Source organism: Hylobates moloch, unplaced genomic scaffold (assembly GCF_009828535.3).
Source record: "Hylobates moloch isolate HMO894 unplaced genomic scaffold, HMol_V3 SCAFFOLD_16, whole genome shotgun sequence".
Classification (NCBI taxonomy): Eukaryota; Metazoa; Chordata; class Mammalia; order Primates; family Hylobatidae; genus Hylobates; species Hylobates moloch.
The window spans coordinates 72408661-72433923 of NW_026652291.1; the positions used below are offsets into that span (position 1 = coordinate 72408661).

The window sequence follows — 25263 nt, forward strand, 5'->3', positions numbered from 1 at the left end:
TGAGGAGCGCCTCTGCCCGGCCACCCATCGTCTGGGAAGTGAGGAGCCCCTCTGCCCGGCCGCCCATCTTCTGGGAAGTGAGGAGCGCCTCTGCCCGGCCACCCATCGTCTGGGAAGTGAGGAGCGCCTCTGCCCGGCCGCTCCGTCTCGGAGGTCTACCACGGAGGCCAGAAGCAATGTGGGGGCTGGACGTGGTGGCTCACGCCTGTGGTCCCGGCACTCTGGGGGGCGAGGCGGGTTGATCACTTCGGGCTAGGAGTTTGAGACCAGTCTGGCCAACATGGCGAAACATGAAAAATACAACAGACAAACTAACCAACCAACTCAGTGACAACAAAACAGGTCTACCCTGGAGTCATACTCTAATTTTTTCTATTTTCCTCCCTTTCTGATCCTTTATCCCACTTTCTTTTTCTTCCTCTTCCTTCTCCCTCTTCTTTGTCAAATAGAGGATTGAGTTATCACTGATCCATATAAAGTCCCTCTCTCATTTATTTTAACTCCCACCCCCCATTTCTATTCCCCGACTTCCCATGTGCAACCTTCCTAATATGTTTGATACACATCTTTTTGTTTGTATGTATTATTAGAAAATGTTTGTTTTTGTGTGCAAAAAAAATTAATAATAAAAAAAGAAATCATCACGCTAAGTAAAAAATAGCTGCCACAAAAACCCACATATTATTTGATTCCATTTATATGAAATGTCCAGAATAGGCAAATTTATAGTCAGAAAGTAGATATGTGTTATCTAGGGCTAGGGGGAAAGAAAGGCTGGTGGGTAATGGATACCAGGTTTCTTTTCAGAGGGACTAAAATAATCTAAAAATTAGATTGGGGTGATAGTTGTACAACCCTGTGAATATACTAAAAATATGTACACTTTAAATGAATTAACTGTATTGCATGTAAAATAAGTCTCAGTCAAGCTATTAAAATTTTAATTTGAAAGCGCCTATTACGTGTAAATTCTAATTGTGAAAGAAAAAAAACTTCAGTGTTTTTGCTTCTTCAGGTAAAGGGCTATCAATTAGAGCTCATAAATAATAATTTATAAAATTGGGAAGAGCTGGATAGAAATCTTCATCTAATACTATATAAATTTAACAGTTGAGAAAAGTATATGTGCCGTATAGGAAAAAAACAGAAAATAAATCTTTAAAATGCAATAAAACAGAAGCAGAGCTCAGCTGCCCTTTATGTCAATTAATCTTTCACTACTCCTTCTCATTTTTCTACTTACTAACTATGGCTGCTAAAATGTTTTATATTGTCATCAGATTAATATGCACCACAATAGTGAATAATGAGGCAAATGTATTAGAAAAAATAATTAAAATTAGTGAACTTGCAACTACAAATGTTCTATAAGAATATGTGTAGTACTGGCAAAATATTATTAGCTCACTACTGGAAAACTCAAAGTGACATCTGTCAAGTTTTAAGTATTTCTAAATCCCTGTATATACCTTGCAATAAAATAATAATACATATCATTTTGTGATTTGAAATTTAAAACTCTGGTGGTTCAACCACAAGGAATAGGAAACAATTAGTCTAGGCAAAGAAAATAAAGAATCTATAAATGGTCTAGTGAAGTAAGTCTGTTAACAAAGTAATCTTTCATTTTCTTCCTCCCTAGTCCTCCCTAGACAAGTAATCAGGTTTGTTTCCGGGTTTCCTGGTTTAAGAAGAAAGCTCAAAAGTTGTCTTACTGTCATGTAATTAGAATGAATTTTTACTTGAGCTTATTGTATTAAAAAAAACTATGTAGTTTTCTTTAAAATTATTTTTAAAAAGCAAACAAATAAATGTCATGCATTCATTTAATGTAGTGTATAAAAAAATTTATGCTGACTCAAGGCAATGTCTCCCCTTCAAGGTATGTATGAGAATGGAGGTTTGTATGAGAATTGAGGTATGTATTCATACCACAATTCATTCAAGGTATGTATGAGAACGGAGGCAGTTTAGCAGGAGCCAAGAAATAAAAAAGCATAAGGTAATTTAAAGAAACTGAATAGCCAAGATGGCTGGTATGGGTTGAGCTCTAGACTGAAGATTCTGGGCAGGCATTATTAGGGAGTCACTAAGGAGTGTTCTCATGAACATCAAATTTTAACATTAGAAAGATTATGTTAGTGGTCAGGATTGTCTAGATGGGGAAGAGTCAGGAGATGAGATCCCACAGAATACTTAGACAGTTGTTAAAACTGACTTGGAAAGAAGTGATAAGGACATGAAACAATGAGTTGGGAGCAGTAAAGGCAAGAAGAGACAGAGTTGAGAGATAAAAAGAAGAATGGACACCATGATTATGAAAACCTAAGGGCAAGGGAAAGGGAAATGGTCAAATTTGGGTAACTCTGAAAGGGTACTTCTAAATATAAATATGACGATCAGGAGGAAGATCTGATTTTGAAAAGAAATGTGACCTAGAAATGACAGTAGAGAGGCAGGTAAAAAAAAAATGAGGGAGATACCTATGTTATGAAGGTAAGAAACAGAAAATGAACCAGTGAAGACCTGAAATAATTAGAGAATTAGGAGTTGAACTGAGTAATTTTAGTGTCATAGAAGTTGGGGGAGAGGACTTTAAAATGATCAGAGAGAATTTTAAAAAGACAGACTAGATAACAGTATTAGATATTTAGGGGATTTAATATACAATAGATTTTTAGAGCAGTGAAACTATTCTGTGTGATACTCTAATGGTAGATACATGTCAGTACTTATTTATCAAAACCAATACAAAGAATGAACCCTAATGTAAACTTTGGACTTCAGACACTAATGTAAGATGTAAGTAATAGGGGAAACTCTACAGGGGGAATGGAGAATATATGGAAACTCTGTACTTTCCTATCAGTTCTTTTGTAAATCTAAAACTGCTCTAGTTTTAAAACACACCTATGAAGTTAAATTTAAATTTAATCAGATAAATTAATGAGGCTGGTGAGGACTAAAAGAACTTTAGACTTGATGGTCAGGATGCTAACCTTCAAAAGACAGTTTCAGTATAGCAGTAGAGGTAGGAGCTAGGTAGTTCTGAGTTAAGCAAGACAGAAAAAGTGGTATGATTCCTGTTCCCAAGGACTTGACTATCTAGTACCAAGATAAATTGTTATGGAGAACAATCAGAATTGAGAACCCACAGACTACTTAGAGAGTTCTTATAACCGTCTTGGAAAGAATAAGAATAGCTAAACAATAATGATAATAATAAATATGCAATATGATAAATGCTATGACAGGGACATGCTACAGGGTTCTGTGAAAGCATATGGAAGGAGATTCAAACATAGTCTGGGAAGGAAGGTGAAGCATAGGAGTAGATTCCTAAGGTAAAGCTTTCCATATAAAGTGATGTTTAAGCTGAGACTTCAAGAATGGACAGGAGGGGGACTGGGAGTGGTGGCTCACACCTGTAATCCCAGCACTTTGGGAGGCTGAGGTGGGTGGATCACCTAAGGCTAGGAGTTACAGACCAGTCTGGCCAACATGGTGAAACCCCATCTCTACTAAAAATACAAAAATTAGGTTGGGCACAGTGGCTCATGCCTGTAATCCCAGCACTTTGGGAGGCTGAGGCAGGCAGATCGCTTGAGGTCAGGAGTTCGAGACCAGCCTGGCCAATATGGTGAAACCCCATTTCTACTAAAAATACAAAAATTAGCTGGGCGTGTTGGTGCATGCCTGTAATCCCAGCTACTCAAGAGGCTGAGGCAGGAGAATCACTTGAACCCCGAAGTCGGAGGTGGCAGTGAGCTGTTATCATGTCATTGTACTCCAGCCTGGGTGACAACAGCAAAACTCCATCCTGTATGTGTGTGTGGGTGGGTGGCGGCGGTGGGTGGGGGGAAGGGGGTGAATTTACAGCCTAAGATTATTTCATTGTTAAATAATAAAGAATAAAACAAAGATAAATAGAAATCAATTCCAGATATAAGAAAAAGGAAATAAACTTTATAAAAAAAAGAAACAGAAAATAATGAGTTAGAAACAGAATGTAACAGAATGTAACAAATTAGGATCTGTTTCTTTGAAAAGACTAAGCAGATTGTCTACATCAAGAAAATTTTAAAAAACCACAAAAAACTAAAATGAAAAAGGAAATTTAATAAAAATTATAACACCATGTATGAATCTCTACTAGTATCTATTTAGAAGTCTCAATGAAATGGATTTTTAGAAAATAGAAAACAAAACAAAACAAAAAGTAAAATTTTCCCAAGAGCTAAAAGAAAACCTGAAAAGAGTAACAAGGATGAAACAAATGGAAAGAAAAATTAGAAATTTTATGATTCCTTCCAAAATTTTAAGCAACAGATAATATTCACGTTATGAAGCTGGGTATAACCTCAATTCTAAAAACATAACAGGAACAGGACAAAAAATGACTATATAATCTGCTAATAGTGGACTATACCTGAACTCAAAATGAAATTCTGGTAAATCTAACACAACGGGAAGCCAAAAGATCAGGCAGGGTTTAGCTCAAAAATGCAAATATCATTTGATATTAGCAGTCTAGTGATATTAAAATACAATATACACCAATTAGTTAAAAAATCAAAACTATATGAAAATTTGAATACATGCTGAAAATAATTTTGATATAATTTAACATCCTTTCCATATAAGAACTCCTAGAAAACAGGGTACTTTCTCAGCATAATAAAAATTATCTTTTTTAAACTAATAACTAATATCTTCCTTAATGATGAAACAGAAGAGTTGTTTTCATCTAAATCAGGAAAGACAAGGATGTCCACTGTTACTATACTATTAAACATTATCCTGCAAGTTCTGGTCAGTGCAATAAGACATGCTATAAGCAAAAACAAGCATAACTACTAGAAAGGAGATTATCTGTAGATAATGATTATATATCTAGACAAATCCTGAGACAGACAATAAAATGTTTAAAATCAGTAAGAGAATTCACTTCAGTGTTTGTAAACAAAGTAAATATTAAAAACAGAAAAACCTAGAAAACGTAATGGGGGAAAAATCCTATTCAGAATATCAATAAAACAAAAAAACACCTAGAAATATACAAACAAGAAATGTCTGGGTCTCAGAATAAATGAAAACATACTATAATTACTAATGGGAAGAATGATGATTATAATGGTGCTCTGCTTTTTCTACATGAGAGTTTTCTTGAAAATCCAATCAAATACCAATGGGATTTTTTTTCTGAAAAACAACAGCGTAATTTTAAATGTATCTGGAAGAATAAGTAGGTGAGAATATCAAAGAAAAGAGGAATAATGTGTGTGGGTGGGGTGAGGAAGAAGACTTGGCCTATCAGATATTAAAATATATTATAAAGCTATATTAAAGTGTAATATTTACACAAAAATGATAGACAAATCTAACCAGAAGACTGTGTTAGAAGGAGCAAGATTACATGAAAAAAAAGATAAATGAGTACAACTAGAATGTAAGAAAAAGAACGAATACCCCATTTTCCATGATGTGATTATTACACATTGCATGTCTGTATCAAAACATCTTATCTACCCCATTAAATAGATACACCTACAGGGAAATTTATAGCACTAAATGCCCACAAGAGAAAGCAGGAAAGATCTAAAATCGACACCCTAACATCACGATTAAAAGAACTAGAGAAGCAAGAGCAAACAAATTCAAAAGTTAGCAGAAGGCAAGAAATAACTAAGATCAGAGCAGAACTGAAAGAGACAGAGACACAAAAAACCCTTCAAATAAATCAATGAATCCAGGAGCTGTTTCTTTGAAAATATCAACAAAATTCATAGATTGCTAGCAAGACTGATGAAGAAGAAAAGAGAAGAATCAAATAGATGCAATAAAAAATGATAAAGGGGAGATATCACCACCAATCCCACAGAAGTACAAACTATCATCAGAGAATACTATAAACACCTCTATGCAAATAAACTAGAAAATCTAGAAGAAATGGATAAAGTCCTGGACACATACACCCTCCCAGGACTAAACCAGGAAGAAGTTGAATCTCTGAATAGACCAGTAACAGGCTCTGAAATTAAGGCAATAATAGCCCACAAACCAAAAACAGTCCAGGACTGCAAACCAAAAACAGTCCAGGACCAGACGGATTCACAGCCAAATTCTACCAGAGGTACAAAGAAGAGCTGGTACCATTCCTTCTGAAATTATTCCAATCAATAGAAAAAGAGGGAATCTTCCCCAACTCATTTTATGAGGTCAACAACATCCTGATATCAAAGCCTGGCAAACACAACAAAAAAAGAGAATATTAGATCAATATCCATGACGCGAAAATCCTCAATAAAATACTGGCAAACCGAATCCAGCAGCACATCAAAAAGCTTATCCACCATGATCAAGTCAGCTTCATCCCTGGGATGCAAGGATGGTCCAACATACGCAAATCAATAAACGTCATCCATCATATAAACAGAACCAACGACAAAAACCACATGATCATCTCAATAGATGCAGAAAAGGCCTTTGACAAAATTCAACCACCCTTCATGCTAAAAACTCTCAATAAACTAGGTACTGATGGAATGTATCTCAAAATAACAAGAGCTATTTTATGACAAACCCACAGCCAATATCATACTGAATGGGCAAAAACTGGAAGCATTCCCTTTGAAAACTGGTACAAGACAAGGATGCCCTCTCTTACCACTCCTATTCAACATAGTGTTGGAAGTTCTGGCCAGGGCAATCAGGCAAGAGAAAGAAATAAAGGGTATTCAATTAGGAAATGAGGAAGTCAAATTGTTCCTGTTTGCAGATGACATGATTGTATATTTAGAAAACCCCATCGTCTCAGCCCCAAATCTCCTTAAGCTGACAAGCAACTTCAGCAAAGTTGCAGGATACAAAATCAACGTGCAAAAATCACAAGCATTCCTATACATCATTAACAGACAAACAAGAGAGTCAAATCATGAGTGAACTCCCATTCACAATTGCTACAAAGAGAATAAAATACCTAGGAATCCAACTTGCAACGGATGTGAAGTTCTCGTCAAGGAGAACTACAAACCACTGCTCAACGAAATAAAAGAGGACACAAGCAAATGGAAGAATGCTCATGCTCATGGAGAGGAAGAATCAATATCGTGAAAATGGCCATACTGCCCAAGGTAATTTATAGATTCAATGCCATCCCCATCAAGCTACCAATGACTTTCTTCACAGAATTGGAAAAAACTATTTTAAATTTCATATGGAACCAAAAAAGAGCCCACATTGTCAAGACAATCCTAAGCAAAAAGAACAAAGCTGGAGGCATCACGCTACCTGACTTCAAACTATACTACAAGGCTACAGTAACCAAAACAGCATAGTAGTGGTACCAAAACAGATATATAGACCAACAGAACAGAACAGAACCCTCAGAAATAACACCACACATCTACGACCATCTAATCTTTGACAAACCTGACAAAAACAAGAAACAGAGGAAAGAATTCCCTATTTAATAAATGGTACTGGGAAAACTGGCTAGCCATATGTAGAAAGCTGAAACTGGATCCCTTCCTTACACCTTATACAAAAATTAATTCAAGATGGATTAAAGACTTACATGTTAGACCTAAAACCATAAAAACCCTAGAAGAAAACCTAGGCAATACCATTCAGGACATAGGCATGGGCAAGGACTTCATGACTAAAACACCAAAAGCAATGGCAACAAAAGCCAAAATTGACAAATGGGATCTAATTAAACTAAAGAGCTTCTGCACAGCAAAAGAAACTATCATCAGAGTGAACAGGCAACCTACAGAATGGAAGAAAGTTTTTGCAATCTACCCTTCTGACAAAGGGCTAATACCCAGAATCTACAATGAACTCAAACAAATTTACAAGAAAAAAACAAACAACCCCATCAAAGAGTGGGCAAAAGATATGAACAGACACTTCTCAAAAGAAGACATCTATGCAACCAACAGACACATGAAAAAATGTTCATCATCACTGGTCATCAGAGAAATGCAAATCAAAACCACAATGAGATACCATCTCACACCAGTTAGAATGACAATCATTAAAAAGTCAGGAAACAACAGACGCTAGAGAGGATGTGGAGAAACAGGAACACTTTTACACTGTTGGTGGGAGTGTAAATTAATTCAACCATTGTGGAAGACAGTGTGGCGATTCCTCAAGGATCTGGAACTAGAATTACCATTTGACCCAGCAATACCATTACTGGGTATATACCCAAAGGATTATAAATCATGCTACTATAAAGACACATGCACACGTATGTTTACTGTGGCACTATTCACAACAGCAAAGACTTGGAACCAACCCAAACGTCCATCAGTGACAGACTGGATTAAGAAACTGTGGCACATGTACACCATGGAATACTATGCAGCCATAAAAAAGGATGAGTTAATGTCCTTTGCAGGGACATGGACGAAGCTAGAAACCATCATTCTCAGCAAACTATCACAAGGACAGAAAACCAAACACTGCATGTGCTCACCCATAGGTGGGAATTGAACAATGAGATCACTTGGACATAGGGTGGGGAACATCACACACTGGGGCCTGTTGAGGGATTGGGGGCTGGGGTAGGGATAGCATTAGGAGAAATACCTAATGTAAATGATGAGTCGATGGGTGCAGCAAACCAACATGTCACATGTATACGTATGTAACAAACCTGCACGTTGTGCACAGGTACCCTAGAACTTAAAGTATAATACAAAAAAAAAAAGTAAATAAATATATACACTTACAATATGCCAACAAAAATAAAAAATAAAATAAAAATGATAGACAAAGCAACAGAAATAAACAGCTGTGAAGCAGAAAGCTTAATATTTAATAAAGGAAGCATCACATCAATGGCAAAGGTATAGTTTATTCAACAAATTATTAAAATAGACTGGTTTTCAACATTCAAACTAGTTCCAGTTATCATTCCACAAATCAGACCACACTTCAAAATGAATAAAGAATTAAATGTAAAATAATTACCACCTCAATGAAATAAAGATCTAGAAGGAAAGGCTGGGCACCATGGCTCATGCCTGTAATCCCAGCACTTTGGGAGGCTGAGGCAGGCGAATCACTTGAGGCTAGGAGTTCAAGACCAGCCTGGCCAACATGGCAAAACCCTGTCTCTTATACTAAAAGTACAAAATTAGCCAGGTGTGATGTGTGGTCAGAAGGCTGAGGCACATGAATCACTTGAACCTGGGAGGTAGAGATTGCAGTGAGCTGAAGTTGTGCCATTGCACTCCAGCCTGGGCAACAGAGGAAGACTGTCTCAAAAAAAAAAAAAAAATCTAGAAAGAAATAAGGAAATGTACTAGAATATTTAACTGATTTCAAGACAGAACTGTTTAAGCACAACAAATAATTCAAGAAATCCAAAGAAAAAAATTGAGAGAAATGATACATAAAATGAAAAAATATGTAGGTTAAATGATCTGAAGTTGAAAACTGAAAACTAAACAACCAGGAAAGCTCCCACAAATAGCACAAAAGTTAATCTCTCTCTCTCTCACACACACGCAGACACACAAACACACAGACACACACACACACACACACACACACGTTCTTACAATTAAGAAAAATTCCTAAATAGAAAACTAGAAAAAGAACACCAACAGATAATTTGAAAACAGACGAAAATTTCATACAAATATATGGAAAATATTAACATCACTAGCAAAAAAGAAAAAAAGTTAAAGAGGTACCATGATCTGCTTCTCAAGCTATAAAGGTTAAAAAAGGGTGATTAGTATCTGGTGACGTCCAGGTTGAAGTTATATACGTGTTGTTACAAAATGTTGGTGAAATTACAAATTATTACTTAATAGAAGCAATTTCCCAATATACATGGCATGAAATATCCTGATATGATTTGACCTAAATAATTCTATTCCTGGGACTCTATCCTGTGGCAAGAAATTAAAAACAACTTAAATGTCCAACAATCATAAAACTTGGCATCATAAAAGATTATTTTTAGGCTGGGCACGGTGGCTCACGCCTGTCATCTCAGCACTTTGGGAGGCCAAGGCAGGAGGATCATGAGGTCAGGCGATCGAGACCATCCTGGCTAACATGGTGAAACCCTGTTTCTACTAATAATACAAAAACAAAATTAGCCGGGCATGGTGGCGGGCACGCGTCTGTAGTCCCAGCTACTCGGGAGGCTGAGACAGGAGACTGGTGTGAACCCGGGAGGCGGAGGTTGCAGTGAGCCAAGATTGCGCCACCGCACTCCAGCCTGAGGGACAGCCTGAGTGACAGGGCAAGACTCCAACTCAAAAAAAAAAAAATTATCTTTGAAGAGTATCTAAATGACTGAGGAAATGCTCACAATATAATACAACGCAAAAAAAAAAAAAAAATTGGTAATATCCCTATGATTCCAGCTCTGTAAAAAAAAAAAAGTAGTACAGTGTTATATAGATTATATTTTTGTTTTATATTTTCTGTAATAACCAAATAATTATTTTTAAGATCATTATGAGAAAAGCTAAAAACAACAACCAAAACCAGTTAGAAATTACAGGAAGTGAGTAAAGATCATATTTCTCCATACATTTGATAGTAAAAGGAATGAGAGATCTGGATAGGACTATAGCTTTAAAGTAGAGTAACTGAGGAAAGTTTTGTTTTATGCTTTGTTTTGTTTAAAGGCAGAAAACAAACAAGTTTATTAAGAGGAACAAGAAGAAATATAACATAAAGAGGAGATAACTTTTTGAAGATGATCCTAAAGCAGGCAGAGATGGCAGAAAGCAGAAGTACAAATAGAAAAAAAAAGGCTTTTCTCAAACTGAAGGTGAGCAAGAAAAGATGGCTCAATACAGAAATTTTAAAGAAGAGAGGAAGATATAGAATTGTTTGATGTGGGAATGGTCTCAATCATCTTATTCACTATGCATTCCTATGGGTAGCTTTTTTCAAACCTGCTTCCCAATCTGTCAGAATCACTGGATTTAATTAATGAGAGATGTGACTAAGGTTTGTTTAAATATGGGAAAAACCAAAGGATATTTTACAGGTCCAATTAGTTTTCTGTGATTCAAAAGATGATTCTGAAATGCATAAAAAAGGCATAAACAAACCAGGCGCGGTGGCTCACGCCTGTAATCCCAGCACTTTGGGAGGCCGAGGCGGGCAGATCACAAGGTCAGGATATCGAAACCATTCTGGTTAACTCGGTGAAACCCCATCTCTACTAAAAAAATACAAAAAAAAATTAGCCAGGCGTGGTGGCGGGTGCCTGTAGTCCCAGCTACTCCAGAGGCTGAGCCGAGATCATGCCACTGCACTCAAGCCTGGGTGACAGTGTGAGACTCCATCTCAAAAAAAAAAAAAGGCATAAACAATTCAAAGACACCCAACATTCTATGCAGTCCTAAATTTTTCTTTAAAAATTATTGCTCAGAAAGTTATAAATCAATAACATAGTATTATACATTATTTAAAATAGTATTCACAGTATTATTCTAAAAGAGAAATACCTGAGAGTTGCTAGTTATGTGAAGATTTTCCAACAACTTACCACTGCCTTGAATCCAAGTTCCTAAGTTCTCTAAGTAGCTTTTCATTTTTCTTCAGGAGATGAAAGCTCCTCCTAAATAGAGAGATTTATAAACATTTTCATCACCTTTGCAGTGAATGACACGACAGTCCCGGAAATACTTTCCACTCTACTCATGCAACTTTTATACTTTTCTTGCCTTTTCATACTTCTAACACAAAGGAGAACAGATCCTAAAAAAAACGTAAAGAATATATGTCATTATTTCCACCAGGCCTTCATACATTTCTGCTAGTGGATCATATCAATTGGCCACTTGAATCTTTCCTTGCAGATGCTGTGAGCCTCCTAAACTCATATCCAGGAAAATGGATAAAAGTACTTTGTATTTCTTTTCAAGAGTCTCATAAAAATATGTGAGAACGTTGTATCTCATGAGAAATAAAATATTCACAGAATCTAAATCATTATCAAGTAAGCAAGTGTAATCCAGATGGAATTTTCTTTCTTCCTTGTTTTATAATTTTTAGACTACAAAGCAGTGAATAATTTTACCAAGTCCCTTCCATGGGTGCTAAATATGTACAAATTATTTTGATAAAATCAATGCTTGCTGAAGTAAAATACAGCTTCTCATCTTTAATTTTTCCCAAGGGACAACATATAGACCATTCTACAGCAAAAGAGAGTAGAATGCATTTATACCATAACTGAGTGGCAATTACCTATATTTGGTCATACCGTATGGCAAACTGTTCCTGAGATATAACATTTCCTATAAGGCAGAGGATATTCTCTTCTAATAAATGGCTTTCCTATATTCCTTATTCCCTTCTAATAAGAGGCTTTCCTATAAGGCAGAGGATATTCCCTTCTAATAAGTGGAAGAGTTTAAATCAAGTCAGAGTATAAACACTAAGCAAACAAGCAGAACTCTATTTCAATGCTTGACATGCATTTGAATTACTTTAAGATTTGTTCATTCACTGATAGCTGAGCTTCCCCTCCTACCATAAATTGACAGAGACAATACATTACTCCTCCTTCCACTACCTACAGGGTTTCATGCATAGGAATTAAAGCCTAAATGTATATTAATAATGCTTTACATTAGTGTACAATGCCAGTGTTTTATGTACATTATCTAATTTATTTCTTCCCAGTATGTGAGGTGGGAACTACTCTCAATTTGTAGACTGTAGCCTGAGGCTCAAAAGTTAAGTAACTTTAAACTAGGTCTTCTGATTTAAGCCCATTGTTCTTTTCATTTAGCTCCTACCTAACTTACTTGAATACCTCATGAGTTTATTGTAAGTTTTTAATAAGGTTTTGTAACATGCATCGGAAAACAAAATAATTTTTAAAACTTCAGATTCTTTTTTTGATTTGATCTTGAATCTTGAGTTAATTTCCCTGATTCAAACCAGAAATAATCATATTGCAGTTTCTAAAAAAAAAATTATTAGGCTTACACGAAGGTTGAAAAATGAGCTATAATTTCTAAGTCAAATAGTTCTAGTAGTTATTTTGAAAATATTGATAATTTGCTGGATTATTTTATTCCCCTGAATCCCAACATAACTCAGTGGTCTCAAAAAAAATCTGCAAAAAAAATGAGGCAAAGAGCTAATTGGTAGATAAAATTTTAGTGAGGAAAAGAACAGAAAATAAAATGCTTTATCAAAAGATGAATAAGACCAAAAAAAAAAAAAAGAAAAAATTTCTCCCTTATGCTTACCGTTTGTCCCAGGAATTCATTCCCAATATACTAAGAAGCAATCTGCAATAATAAAACGCTGACTGAGGTTTTTGAGGTACTGGTTCATCTTGTTCCACAGCTTTCATGTTTAAGTCATTAAAGTGCTTTTCAACAAATTCTTTTTCTTCTGTATGTTGCTTAAGGATAGCATTAATAACATCATTTTCTTGTTTTTCAGAAATGCACACAGGTTGTGGAGCAGGAATATTAAGTGAGATTCCAGTTCTCTGTAAGCATTCAGGACTAGTAACACCCAAATACTGCAAGAGCTCATCAAGAACATCGTCTTCATCTCTTATTGTATCCCAAGTTGGTACAGTTTCTCTAAATCTTTTAAACTGGAGAGAAAGTCCATCTTTTACTGTTATATCTTCTAAGCATTCATTAGATGTCGGAGGCTCTTCTGGCTTCTCTTGGTGAGATAATGAAAGCATGAAAGATGTAGGTTCTGACAAGCCACTTACAGGAGGTGGGCCATACAGTACAGCAGAATCCCATGAATACTTTCCAGAGAGATCACGTACTATGATTCTGACATTTGAATTGGCTGATGCAAGGCCAGCAGATAAACCTCCTCCAGGCATGTTCTCTTCTGATCTGATCTGGATACAGGACACTAAGGTTGTATTATTTAACACAAAGAACTGGATATTTGGACTCTCAAAGAGTTCAGGAGAAAGTTCAGTACTTTCACTGTAATGATTGTCGTGATTTTCACACACCTGACTTGTTAGCATAGCAGGACCACCGCTCATTGGATAATGGCCCAGGTGATTTACCAGATGTGTAATAACAGTGCGGGCCGCTATAGAGATTAATCCATGCTGCATTTGAGTTTTCGCTGGAAATAAAAAATATAAATGAATGGGAATATTGCTGCTTCCTAGGGAATCATATGACAATGAAATATTAGACAATTGTTAATATTTCCAATTTTGATTCCATATTACAGTAATGATGGCAAAAAAGGATGAAAACCATTCTTTGATGAAGTTTTGTTTATAAGGAAGCCCTTTCTGAAACTTTTGCTAATGGGTCCATAATTTAAACCAAGACCTTTATGTATAGATCACTTTTGAAGAATCAGAAGTATTATAAATCAATCATGAAATCCCTAATGCACATTAGAAAGCCAAAGACGGCCAGGCACTGTAACACATGTCTGTAATCTCAGCACTTTGGGAGGCTGAGGCGGGAGGATTGCTTGAGCCCAGGAGCTTAAGACCAGTCTGGGCAACATAGGGAGACTATGTCTCTATGAATAAAAATAATAATAGTAATACTAAAATTAGCCCAGTGTGGTGGCTGCTGCACTCCAGCCCAGGTGTCAGAGCAAGACCATGTCTCCAACAACAACAAAACAAAACAAAAACAAAAACAAAAACACAATGCAATCTGTTCAACTAATAAATTTCTTATCTCCATTAATAGATTCCAGATTCAGAGACAGCTTGTAGATGCCTTAAATGTCATTTAAATCTGGCTTTTACAGATAATATAAAAATGTTTCAGAAAAGGTGACATTCCAAGTAAACTATGGGAATTAGAATAAATTTAAACAAGTCAGTATAGCCAGTACTTGTATGCAAAAGAGATTTTATTTTAAAAGCAAAAATATTTGCTGGACCTACTTATATTTTTCTAAGGTATTCTTCAGGTTAATGTGGTATAGTCTAGCAGTCAGTTGTATGCAAGAAATATTTTTTTTTCCTCAAGTACAATATGGAGGAAAACAGGTAAGAAGCATATTCATACGAATAACTAAAAAAATCATAGGAAACAGTCAAAAGAGAAAACTCAAAGAATATAGCAGTTTAAGAGGCCTGGAAAGGCAAGATGTCCAATGTCAGAATCTGAAGGAGGACGAAAAGGGAGGGAGGGGGAAAAGGAAGACAGGGAACACAGAGACAGTAACGGGGTAAAGGAGAAAGGAGATAGACAATAATTTGTCAAAGCCAACTAGTTAAAGATTGCCATTCTAAGGAGGGCTAAAGACTGTGATTCTGAGGGGTGTTGATGTGGAATCCAGTTTGGGATTGAGTGGTGTCAGGAAGTAGGGACAACTAGTTGACTGTTATCTTAATGCGTTTCATCTAAGAGGTAGGAGGAGAGTTGTCTTTGGTAAAGAAGCATTAGTCATTGATGTTAGGATGTTTAGGGTGTGTGCGTGTGTGTGTGTGTGTGTGTGTGTGTTTAAAACATTCTTGTCTCTACTTAATTTTAGACATAATTACAGAGTGATTGTGTTTCTGTATTATTCTACCACAGTAACAGAGTGATCTTGTCTGAATATTTATATTCTCTGACAGTTAATCAGTTGGGAACACTAGGGCCTGTCAGAACAACTAACGATTTGTCAGAATAAATACAGATTTTTTTATTTTTTACTTTTTTATTTTTGAGATGGAGTCTCGCTCTGTCTCCCAGGCTGGAGTGCAGTGGCACAATCTTGGCTCACTGCAACCTCCACCTCCCGTGTTCAAGCGATTCTCCTGCCTCAGCTTCCCAAATAGCTGGTATTACAAGCATGTGCCACCACGCCTGGCTAATTTTTATATTAGAGAAGAGGCTTCACCATGTTGGACAGGCTGGTCTCGAACTCTAGACCCCAAGTGATCCACCAGCCAGGGCCTCCCAAAGTGCTGGGATTACAGGCGTGAGCGACTGTACCCGCCCAACATTTCTTAGTTTAGAAGTTCCAATTAATGGCTGGGTGTGGTGGCTCACACTTGTAATCCCAGCACTTTGGGAAGCCGAGGCGGGCCAATCACCTGAGGTCAGTAGTTCGAGACCAGCCTGGCCAGCATGGCGAAACTGTGTCTCTATCAAAAAATACAAAAATTAGCTGGGTGTGGTGGCGCCCACCTGTAGTCCTAGCTACTCAGAAGGCTGAGGCAGGAGAATCGCTTGACCCTGGCAGGTGGAGGTTGCAGTGAACTGAGATCACACCACTGCACTCCAGCCTGGGTAACAAGAGTGAGGCTCTGTCTTAAAAAAATAAAAAAGAAAATAAATAAATAAAAGTTCCAATCATATTGAAATTTTAAAAAATTATTTTTATGATTATTACTAATAACCAGCCATTCAACACTAGCTTAATAACACTAAATGATTAACTTTAATTCAATCCGTCATTTTTAAGAATGTAAGCAAAGTAAAAAGTATTTTGAGCTATATGACAAGAAACAGGTAGCTTGAATCTAGTGTTTGCTTTCCCTTCACTAATTATAACCTAGAATATAATAAATGTTCACACTATAAGGGGATAATCTAGCTGGTATTCCTCATTTTGCACATGAGGACAAATGGGTTCGCAAAGTTAAGTGATTTGCCTGCCATAGATGTCTTTTGCTTCCCAGCTCAGTGTTATTTCCCTCTTTACCACAGCTCTAATTTCCATACTTTTTTCTCTTTTGTTAAACTGTCTTTTTCTTTATGAGATATGGAAACAATGAATTCAAAATTTATTTTTCTCTCTTTACAAGAACTTCAAAAAAGTATTACTTAGCATAAATTACTAAATAAAAAGCAAAGATCAATGGAAAAAAATCAAGACTAAATCAAATTTTAAATGGTAACAAAAATTAAAATTAGTCATTTAAAAATTTTTGATATAGAAAAAGATTTTTCTATTCTTCACTCTCCCTTTTGAGTGACATACTTAAATAGATGACTCATTCTAAGCATTAAATCCTCTTTGCATAACATAGAAGTTTACACTCTGAAGAAGGGAAAGAGTATAATTTAAAAGAAACAACCACAGAAAAGAGAAGAATCCCTGGCTTTGGCTTGCTCTGTGATTCATGATCACAAATACATTAGATTCCTTAAACTCCATTTTTCTGTAAGAATTGCATATTTATTTGTAAAGATGAGTTAAAAACTCTTACATACAAAACTGGATATAATAGAAACAATAAAAAATCATTCAAATTAAAGAGCATTATAAGTAACATAGTTCTTATGAGTTTCTTTTTCAAACCTACTTATAAATAAACTCCAAGAATGAGCCAAGTCTTTCCCTAAAACATAAACCTCCAAGCCCAGGTACCAGAGCATCCCATATATCTTCTTCCCAAAGGTAGAGACAGTGAGAATGCAGTTTAAATGAGCTTGTTCACAACTCTGTCATAATTACCCACACTGAAAACACGTAAAGAATAAATTTAAATCTCAGATGTAGGTAAAGCATTTTCTGCCCTAAGTTGCTTCTCTAAATTCAGGATATATATCTACATATAAAAGGATAAAAATCTCTCAAAGTGTTAATTGTGCAATAAGTTTATTTATACTTATTTTTGAGCTATAAACTATAGAACATACATATCTCTCTTCTACTTATCTACTAAGATACAAAGAAGACATGAAATTCTCTAGTTTAGATATTTAAAATAAAATTCTAAAATAACCAGTCTTGTGAGAAAATGTAAAATGGAGATATCGATGCTTCTAAGGCTTTGTGTAACTAGCATTCATTTAAATAAGTCTATTCAGGGTTGTCTTTTCAGATTGTCAGATTAAACAAATCCTACAGCATTTGCAGCAAACCCATAATTACAGATTATTATGGCGTACAAAAGCAGCAAGACATAAAAAGCTGCTGCAATTCACTGCACTGTAATAGAACATGCAGAGGAAGTTAATTTTGGCAAATGCTTTAAATATTAGCTTTGCATAATAAGTATAGGTGAAACTATAATTAGGACAGAATGAATCCTTTGGAGCCTCCTTTCACTCTGACCCAGCAAATGATGACTTTTTGCTAATAAGACTACTGCCATTTGACAAAAAGCCAACTTCACTACCTTGCTTTATTCTTTAGTAAATTTAATAATTACAGCTACTCCTGCCAATAGTTCTCAAATCAGACTTGTTCAATCCAATACTGAGCTTATTAGGGACACTCAATGTTTAGAATTCTTTGGCCAAAAAAGTACTTGAAGATGATGAAACATGCCTTAGACAAGGGCACAATGATCACTCATTTTCACCACATTAAAAAACACCCAGAGCATGTAGTCACTACAGACCAGAGAATCATGTGCTGTTGGCTCACAGCTGTTCCTAAAAGGTTCTGCATTTATCTGGTCCTTAAAACCTTTGAGGAAGTCCAAAGGGAACAACTTGATACATTTAGAGAAGGGTACTGCACAGAGTATTTGATATCAATATTAAGCTAATCTATTTACGTCTTTTCCTTTGCTTCTTTTACAGTGACTGCTTGATATTGGCACAGTAAATTTTGTACAAAATCTAAAACTAAAACTTCCTTTGACATAAGCAAACTCTATTGCTTTGTTCAACAAACATACTATATTGTCTTGAATAAAAACTGCCATTTTATACCTTAAATGTGCAAAGGTCAACTATTATTTTCACATAAACATTTTTAAATAAAATAAACATGGTATCTTATTATGTCAAATCTAAAAATATAATTTTAAATTGCTTATATAAATTTTGCCTAATTTTTTTTGCTTTATACTGCTTGTTATACCTCTTTTACATTTGAGAAACAATTTAAATCTTAAATTCCTATTTCAATAGTGTATTTATGTTCTAGACAACCTATCTGTACCTTCTAGGTTAACTGGCCAAATCAATCTAATATACCAGGAGTCAGTACACTTTTTCTATAAAGGGCCAGATTGTAAATACTTTTGGTTTTGTGAGCCACGCAATCTCTACTGTTACTCAATACTGCTGTTGTTATACAAAAGCAGCCATAATGACAATATGGATGTATCACAATAAAACTATAAAAACAGGCGATAGGCATGGGCCATAATTTACCAACTCCTATAAAATACTATTATCAAAAGTGCTCTTAATATAAATTGTATCATCTATCTCCCCTTCTTAAAATCTTCAGCAATTGCTGGGTTCCTCTAGTTTACCTCTATATCTTATATATACTTCTATTGTTATACTCCTATTACATTATAATGTTATTTGCTTCTATTGTATCTTTCTCTTCTATCAGAGAGAGAATGCTCTGAATGCAGAAACAACGTGGCTTAAAAATGTTACTGAGTTAACTATGTACTAAGTAAGGATTGTACAAAGGGCTTTACATATATTATCTTACTTAAAAAAACCTTAGAGGAAACTAATATTATCTGCATTTTACAAATAAGAAAACAGATACTCAGCAATTGAGAGTCAAAATTCAGGTCAGACTCCAAAACTAAATTTTTTATTCTATATAAATTCCATTATATATAAAATATCAAAAAGAACTTCTAAGAATAATTTAGCCAGAAGTATATGTTGAGTATCCCTAATCTGAAAATCTGAAATCCAAAAATTTTGAGTGTTGGCATGATGCTCAAAGAAAATGCTCATTGGAGCATTTCAGATTTTGGATTTTCAGATTAGGGATGCTCAACTGGTAAGTATAATGCAAATATTCCAAAAGGTGAAGAAATCCAAAATCTTTAACACTTCTGGCCCCCATGCATTTCAGATAAGGAATACTGAATTTGCATAAAAGGAACGTCAACATATAATATTAGTAATTGTGCATGTGAAGTTATTTCTTTAATTAATAATGAACTTGTGCTATACATACATGGTTAAACAACTACAAAGTAAGACATATTCTCCTTCTCCAATATTTCCACCCATGGCCTCAAGTTATACCTTGAGAAAACCCAAACAACAATATTGTCCTGAACAGAATTCATGTTACCTTCTGTTACTGGCTGGAGTTTAGAAGATCGTTCTGAGTCAGGAGAGTGCAGAGGTTCAGGCTCTTTCAGACTTTCCAAATGCATAAAAGGATCATAATCTACAGATGCCAAATCAGAGAGGCTCATGGGAAAATACCTTGGATTGCTAAAACACTGAGCTCCATAAACACACCCATGTAAAACCTGAAAATACAGGAGAAAAGAAAACACCCAGTTTTACTTAAAAAAAAAAAAAATAAATAAAAGTTAAAGGAGGATAAAAATCAACTGGTAACACAAGAGCTTGGCAAAGATTTCAAATATTTTAAAACATCAGGCCTGGCACAGTGGCTCATGCCTGTAATCCCAGCAGGGATTACAGGGAGGCCAAGCTAGGTGGATCACCTGAGATCAGGAGTTCCAGACCAGCCTGGCCAACATGGCGAAACCCTGTGTCTACTAAAAATACAAAAATTAGCCAGGTGTGGTGGTGGGCGCCTGTTATCCCAGCTACTCAGGAGACTGAGGCAAGAAAATTGCTTGAACCCAGGAGACGGAGGTTGCAGTGAGCCGAGACTGAGCCATCGCACTTCCAGCCTGGGCAACAAGAGTGAAACTCCGTTTCAAAAAAAGAAAAAAAAAATCAAGGTAAAATTCAATACCTCTCACAAAGAATGACTAAAATTTAATTATACTCATATGTAACAATGATCTAATTCCTCTCAAAATTTTGCAATGAAAGAACAGTGTCTTGTAGGAAGTACTTTCAAATTACCCTTAGGCACTGTAAGCTAAATATGTGTTCTTAGAAATTTTCTAGCTCTAAAAGAATAAAAATGTTATACTGAGAAATGTTATTTCTCTAGGTTTTAAAAACTCTTGGTTACCAAATAAATAATAAAGCAAGGAAGTTTACCTTATAAATGCAATTGAGAACAGATTTTTCTGTTTTATCACTTTCTGCTCCCGTAGCATGAAATGGTTGGAGCAGCGTCTTTAGAGGTAAGGCCATGATCCAGTCCAGAAGGCAGAGAAGTAACGATACTACCAACTGTAACAACAATAGAATCATTATAATTGTACATTCATAAAATATATGCTTCTTAAAAACTCATTTTCTTATTCTTGAGTTTCCAAAATTTGTTTCTGGAATCATCAACCCTAAGTTCCACTATTAATATTTACCCAGATCTAACTGATTTTAAGATATTGTATATGAACATTATTGTGGGTTTCTCTTTCATATGTCAGGGCAAGCATAATGAAACAGTAAGCATAATAAAAACAGAAATGTTAAAATTAATATAAAAACAGCAAGCTTAAAAGACAACACATATCAATTAACTATACTTATTTCATTGCACAAGGAATGGAACACAAATGGAAGTCCATATATATTATAATTACTTCCACTTTCCTTTTCTAACTTAACAACATCTCACTGAACAGCCTGCCAGTAAGACTACCTTAAGTACTTTTTGAAATTGTTACCCATTTTACTAAATGAATCCACTGAACACTCTTGTTTTTGTTTTTTCTCAAAGAAATGGAGTCTTGCTATATTGCCCAGGCTGGCCTTGAACTCTTGGGCTCAGGCAACATTCCAGCCTCAGACTTCCAAACAGCTGTGACTACAAGGTGCACACCATCATACCTGGATGGACACTTTTAAACTAACGAATGCTATAAACAGGATACTTTTTATACAAAATGTGGAATACAATAGCAGAATTCATTGTATTAAAGAATCACAAATAGTGCCGTGAAACTGACAATGAAATAGCAACAAGAGATCTGCTAATCTTTAAAGACAAACTCTCTAACTCAAGTAATTCTGGTTGACATTTCCCAACTATCTTCCAAAAAAAATAAATAAAATAAGGAACAATAAGAAGGCCCAGATCTTTTTCGCCGGGAGCCAAGATGGCCGAATAGGAACAGCTCCGGTCTCCAGCTCCCAGCCCGAGCGACACAGAAGACTGGTGATTTCTGCATTTCTGCTTGAGGTACCGGTTTCATCTCACTAGGGAGTGCCAAACAGTGGGTGCAGGACAGTCAGTGAAGCGCACTGTGCGCGAGCTGAAGCAGGGCGAGGCACTGCCTCACTCGGGAAGCGCAAGGGGTCAGGGAGTTCCCTTTCCTAGTCAAAGAAAGGGGTAACAGACGGCACCTGGAAAATCGGGTCAGTCCCACCCTCATACTGCGCTTTCCCAACGGGCCTGGAAAACGGCACACTAGGAGATTGTATCCCGCACCTGGCTCGGAGGGTCCTATGCCCACGGAGTCTGGCTGATTGCTAGCACAGCAGTCTGAGATCAAGCTGCAAGGCGGCAGCGAGGCTGGGGGAGGGGCGCCCGCCATTACCCAGGCTTGCTTAGGTAAACAAAGCAGCCAGGAAGCTCGAACTGCGTGGAGCCCACCACAGCTCAAGGAGGCCTGTCTGCCTCTGTAGGCTCCACCTCTGGGGGCAGGGCACAGACAAACAAAAAGTCAGCAGGAATCTCCAGAGACTTAAACGTCCCTGTCTGACTGACAGCTTTGAAGAGAGTAGTGGTTCTCCCAGCACGCAGCTGGAGATCTGAGAACGGACAGACTGCCTCCTAAAGTGGGTCCCTCACCCCTGAGCAGCCTAACTGGGAGGCACCCCCCCAGAAGGGAAAGACTGACACCTCACTGGGCCAGGTACTCCTCTGAGACAAAACTTCCAGAGGAACTATCAGACAGCTGAATTGGTGGTCTCACGAAAATCCGCTGTTCTGCAGCCACCGCTGCTGACACCCAGCCAAACAGGGTCTGGAGTGGACCTCTAGTAAACTCCAACAGACCTGCAGCTGAGGGTCCTGTCTGGTAGAAGGAAAACTAACAAACAGAAAGGACATCCACACCAAAAACCCATCTGTACATCACCATCATCAAAGCCCAAAAGTAGATAAAACTGCAAAGATGGGGAAAAAACAGAGCAGAAAAACTGGAAACTCTAAAAAGCAGAGCACCTCTCCTCCTCCAAAGGAACACAGTTCCTCACCAGCAATGGAACAAAGCTGGATGGAGGATGACTTTGACGAGTTGAGAGAAGAAGGCTTCAGACGATCAAACTACTCTGAGCTACGGGAGGAAATTCAAAACAATAGCAAAGAAGTTAAAAACTTTGAAAAAAAATTAGAAGAATGGATAACTAGAATAACCAATGGAGAGAAGGGCTTAAAGGAGACGGAGGAGCTGAAAGCCAAGTTTTGAGAACTATGTGAAGATTGCAGAAGCCTCAGTAGCAGATGCGATCAACTGGAAGAAAGGGTATCGCAGATGGAAGATGAAATGAATGAAATGAAGCGAGAAGGGAAGTCTAGAGAAAAAAGAATAAAAAGAAATGAACAAAGCCTCCAAGAAATTTGGGACTACGTGAAACGACCAAACCTACGTCTGATTGGTGTACCTGAAAATGACGGGGAGAATGGAACCAAGTTGGAAAACACTCTGCAAGATATTATCCAGGAGAACTTCCCCAATCTAGCAAGGCAGGCCAACATTCAGATTCAGGAAATACAGAGAACGCCACAAAGATACTCCTCGAGAAGAGCAACTCCAAGACACATAATTGTCAGATTCACCAAAGTTGAAATGAAGGAAAAAATGTTAAGGGCAGCCAGAGAGAAAGGTCGGGTTACCCACAAAGGGAAGCCCATCAGGCTAACAGCTGATCTCTCGGCAGAAACTCTACAAGCCAGAAGAGAGTGGGGGCCGATATTCAACATTCTTAAAGAAAAGAATTTTCAACCCAGAATTTCCTATCCAGCCAAACTAAGCTTCATAAGTGAAGGAGAAATAAAATACTTTACAGACAAGCAAACGCTGAGTGATTTTGTCACCACCAGGCCTGCCCTAAAAGAGCTCCTGAAGGAAGCACTAAACATGGAAAGGAACAACCGGTACCAGCCACTGCAAAAACATGCCAAATTGTAAAGACCATCGAGGCTAGGAAGAAACTGCATCAACTAACGAGCAAAATAACCAACTAACATCATAATGACAGGATCAGATTCACACATAACAATATTAACCTTAAATGTAAATGGGCTAAATGCTCCAATTAAAAGACACAGACTGGCAAACTGGATAAGGAGTCAGGACCCATCAGTGTGCTGTATTCAGGAAACCCATCTCACGTGCAGAGACACACATAGACTCAAAATAAAGGGATGGAGGAAGATCTATCAAGCAAATGGAAAACAAAAGAAGGCAGGGGTTGCAATCCTAGTCTCTGACAAAATAGACTTTAAACCAACAAAGATCAAAAGAGACAAAGAAGGCCATTACATAATGGTAAAGGGATCAATTCAACAAGAAGAGCTAACTATCCTAAATATATATGCACCCAACACAGGAGCACCCAGATTCATAAAGCAAGTCCTGAGTGACCTACAAAGGGACTTAAACTCCCACACAATAATAATGGGAGATTTTAACACCCCACTGTCAACATTAGACAGATCATCTAGACAGAAAGTTAACAAGGATATCCAGGAATTGAACTCAGCTCTAAACAAAGTGGACCTAATAGACATCTACAGAACTCTCCACCCCAAATCAACAGAATATACATTTTTTTCAGCACCACACCACACCTATTCCAAAATTGACCACATAGTTGGAAGTAAAGCTCTCCTCAGCAAATGTAAAAGAACAGAAATTATAACAAACTGTCTCTCAGACCACAGTGCAATCAAACTAGAACTCAGGATTAAGAAATTCACTCAAAACCGCTCAACTACATGGAAACTGAACAACCTGCTCCTGAATGACTATTGGGTACATAATGAAATGAAGGCAGAAATAAAGATGTTCTTTGAAACCAACGAGAACAAAGACACAACCTACCAGAATCTCTGGGACACATTCAAAGCAGTGTGTAGAGGGAAATTTATAGCACTAAATGCCCACAAGAGAAAACAGGAAAGATCCAAAATTGACACCCTAACATCACAATTAAAAGAACTAGAAAAGCAAGAGCAAACACATTCAAAAGCTAGCAGAAGGCTAGAAATAACTAAAATCAGAGCAGAACTGAAGGAAATAGAGACACAAAAAACCCTTCAAAAAATTAATGAATCCAGGAGCTGGTTTTTTGAGAAGATCAACAAAATTGATAGACCGCTAGCAAGACTAATAAAGAAGAAAAGAGAGAAGAATCAAATAGATGCAATAAAAAATGAAAAAGGGGATATCACCACCGATCCCACAGAAATACAATCTACCATCAGAGAATACTACAAACACCTCTATGCAAATAAACTAGAAAATCTAGAAGAAATGGATAAATTCCT

At 36.7% G+C, this 25263-nt stretch overlaps 1 protein-coding gene across 3 annotated transcripts in view; it reads right to left on the reverse strand.

Annotated features, from left to right (window-relative positions):
- The window catches only part of RALGAPA1 (Ral GTPase activating protein catalytic subunit alpha 1), a 286431-nt gene that overhangs the window by 81253 nt on the left and 179915 nt on the right, over positions 1–25263 (reverse strand). For all 3 annotated transcript variants that reach the window (XM_058429656.1, XM_032134679.2, XM_032134668.3), the window contains 4 exons: positions 20859–20993; positions 19963–20146; positions 13251–14112; positions 11534–11605 (listed from right to left, as the gene is read on the reverse strand). In XM_058429656.1, the coding sequence (XP_058285639.1) occupies positions 11534–11605; positions 13251–14112; positions 19963–20146; positions 20859–20993 (1253 nt within the window). The remainder of the gene's footprint in view (positions 1–11533; positions 11606–13250; positions 14113–19962; positions 20147–20858; positions 20994–25263) is intronic.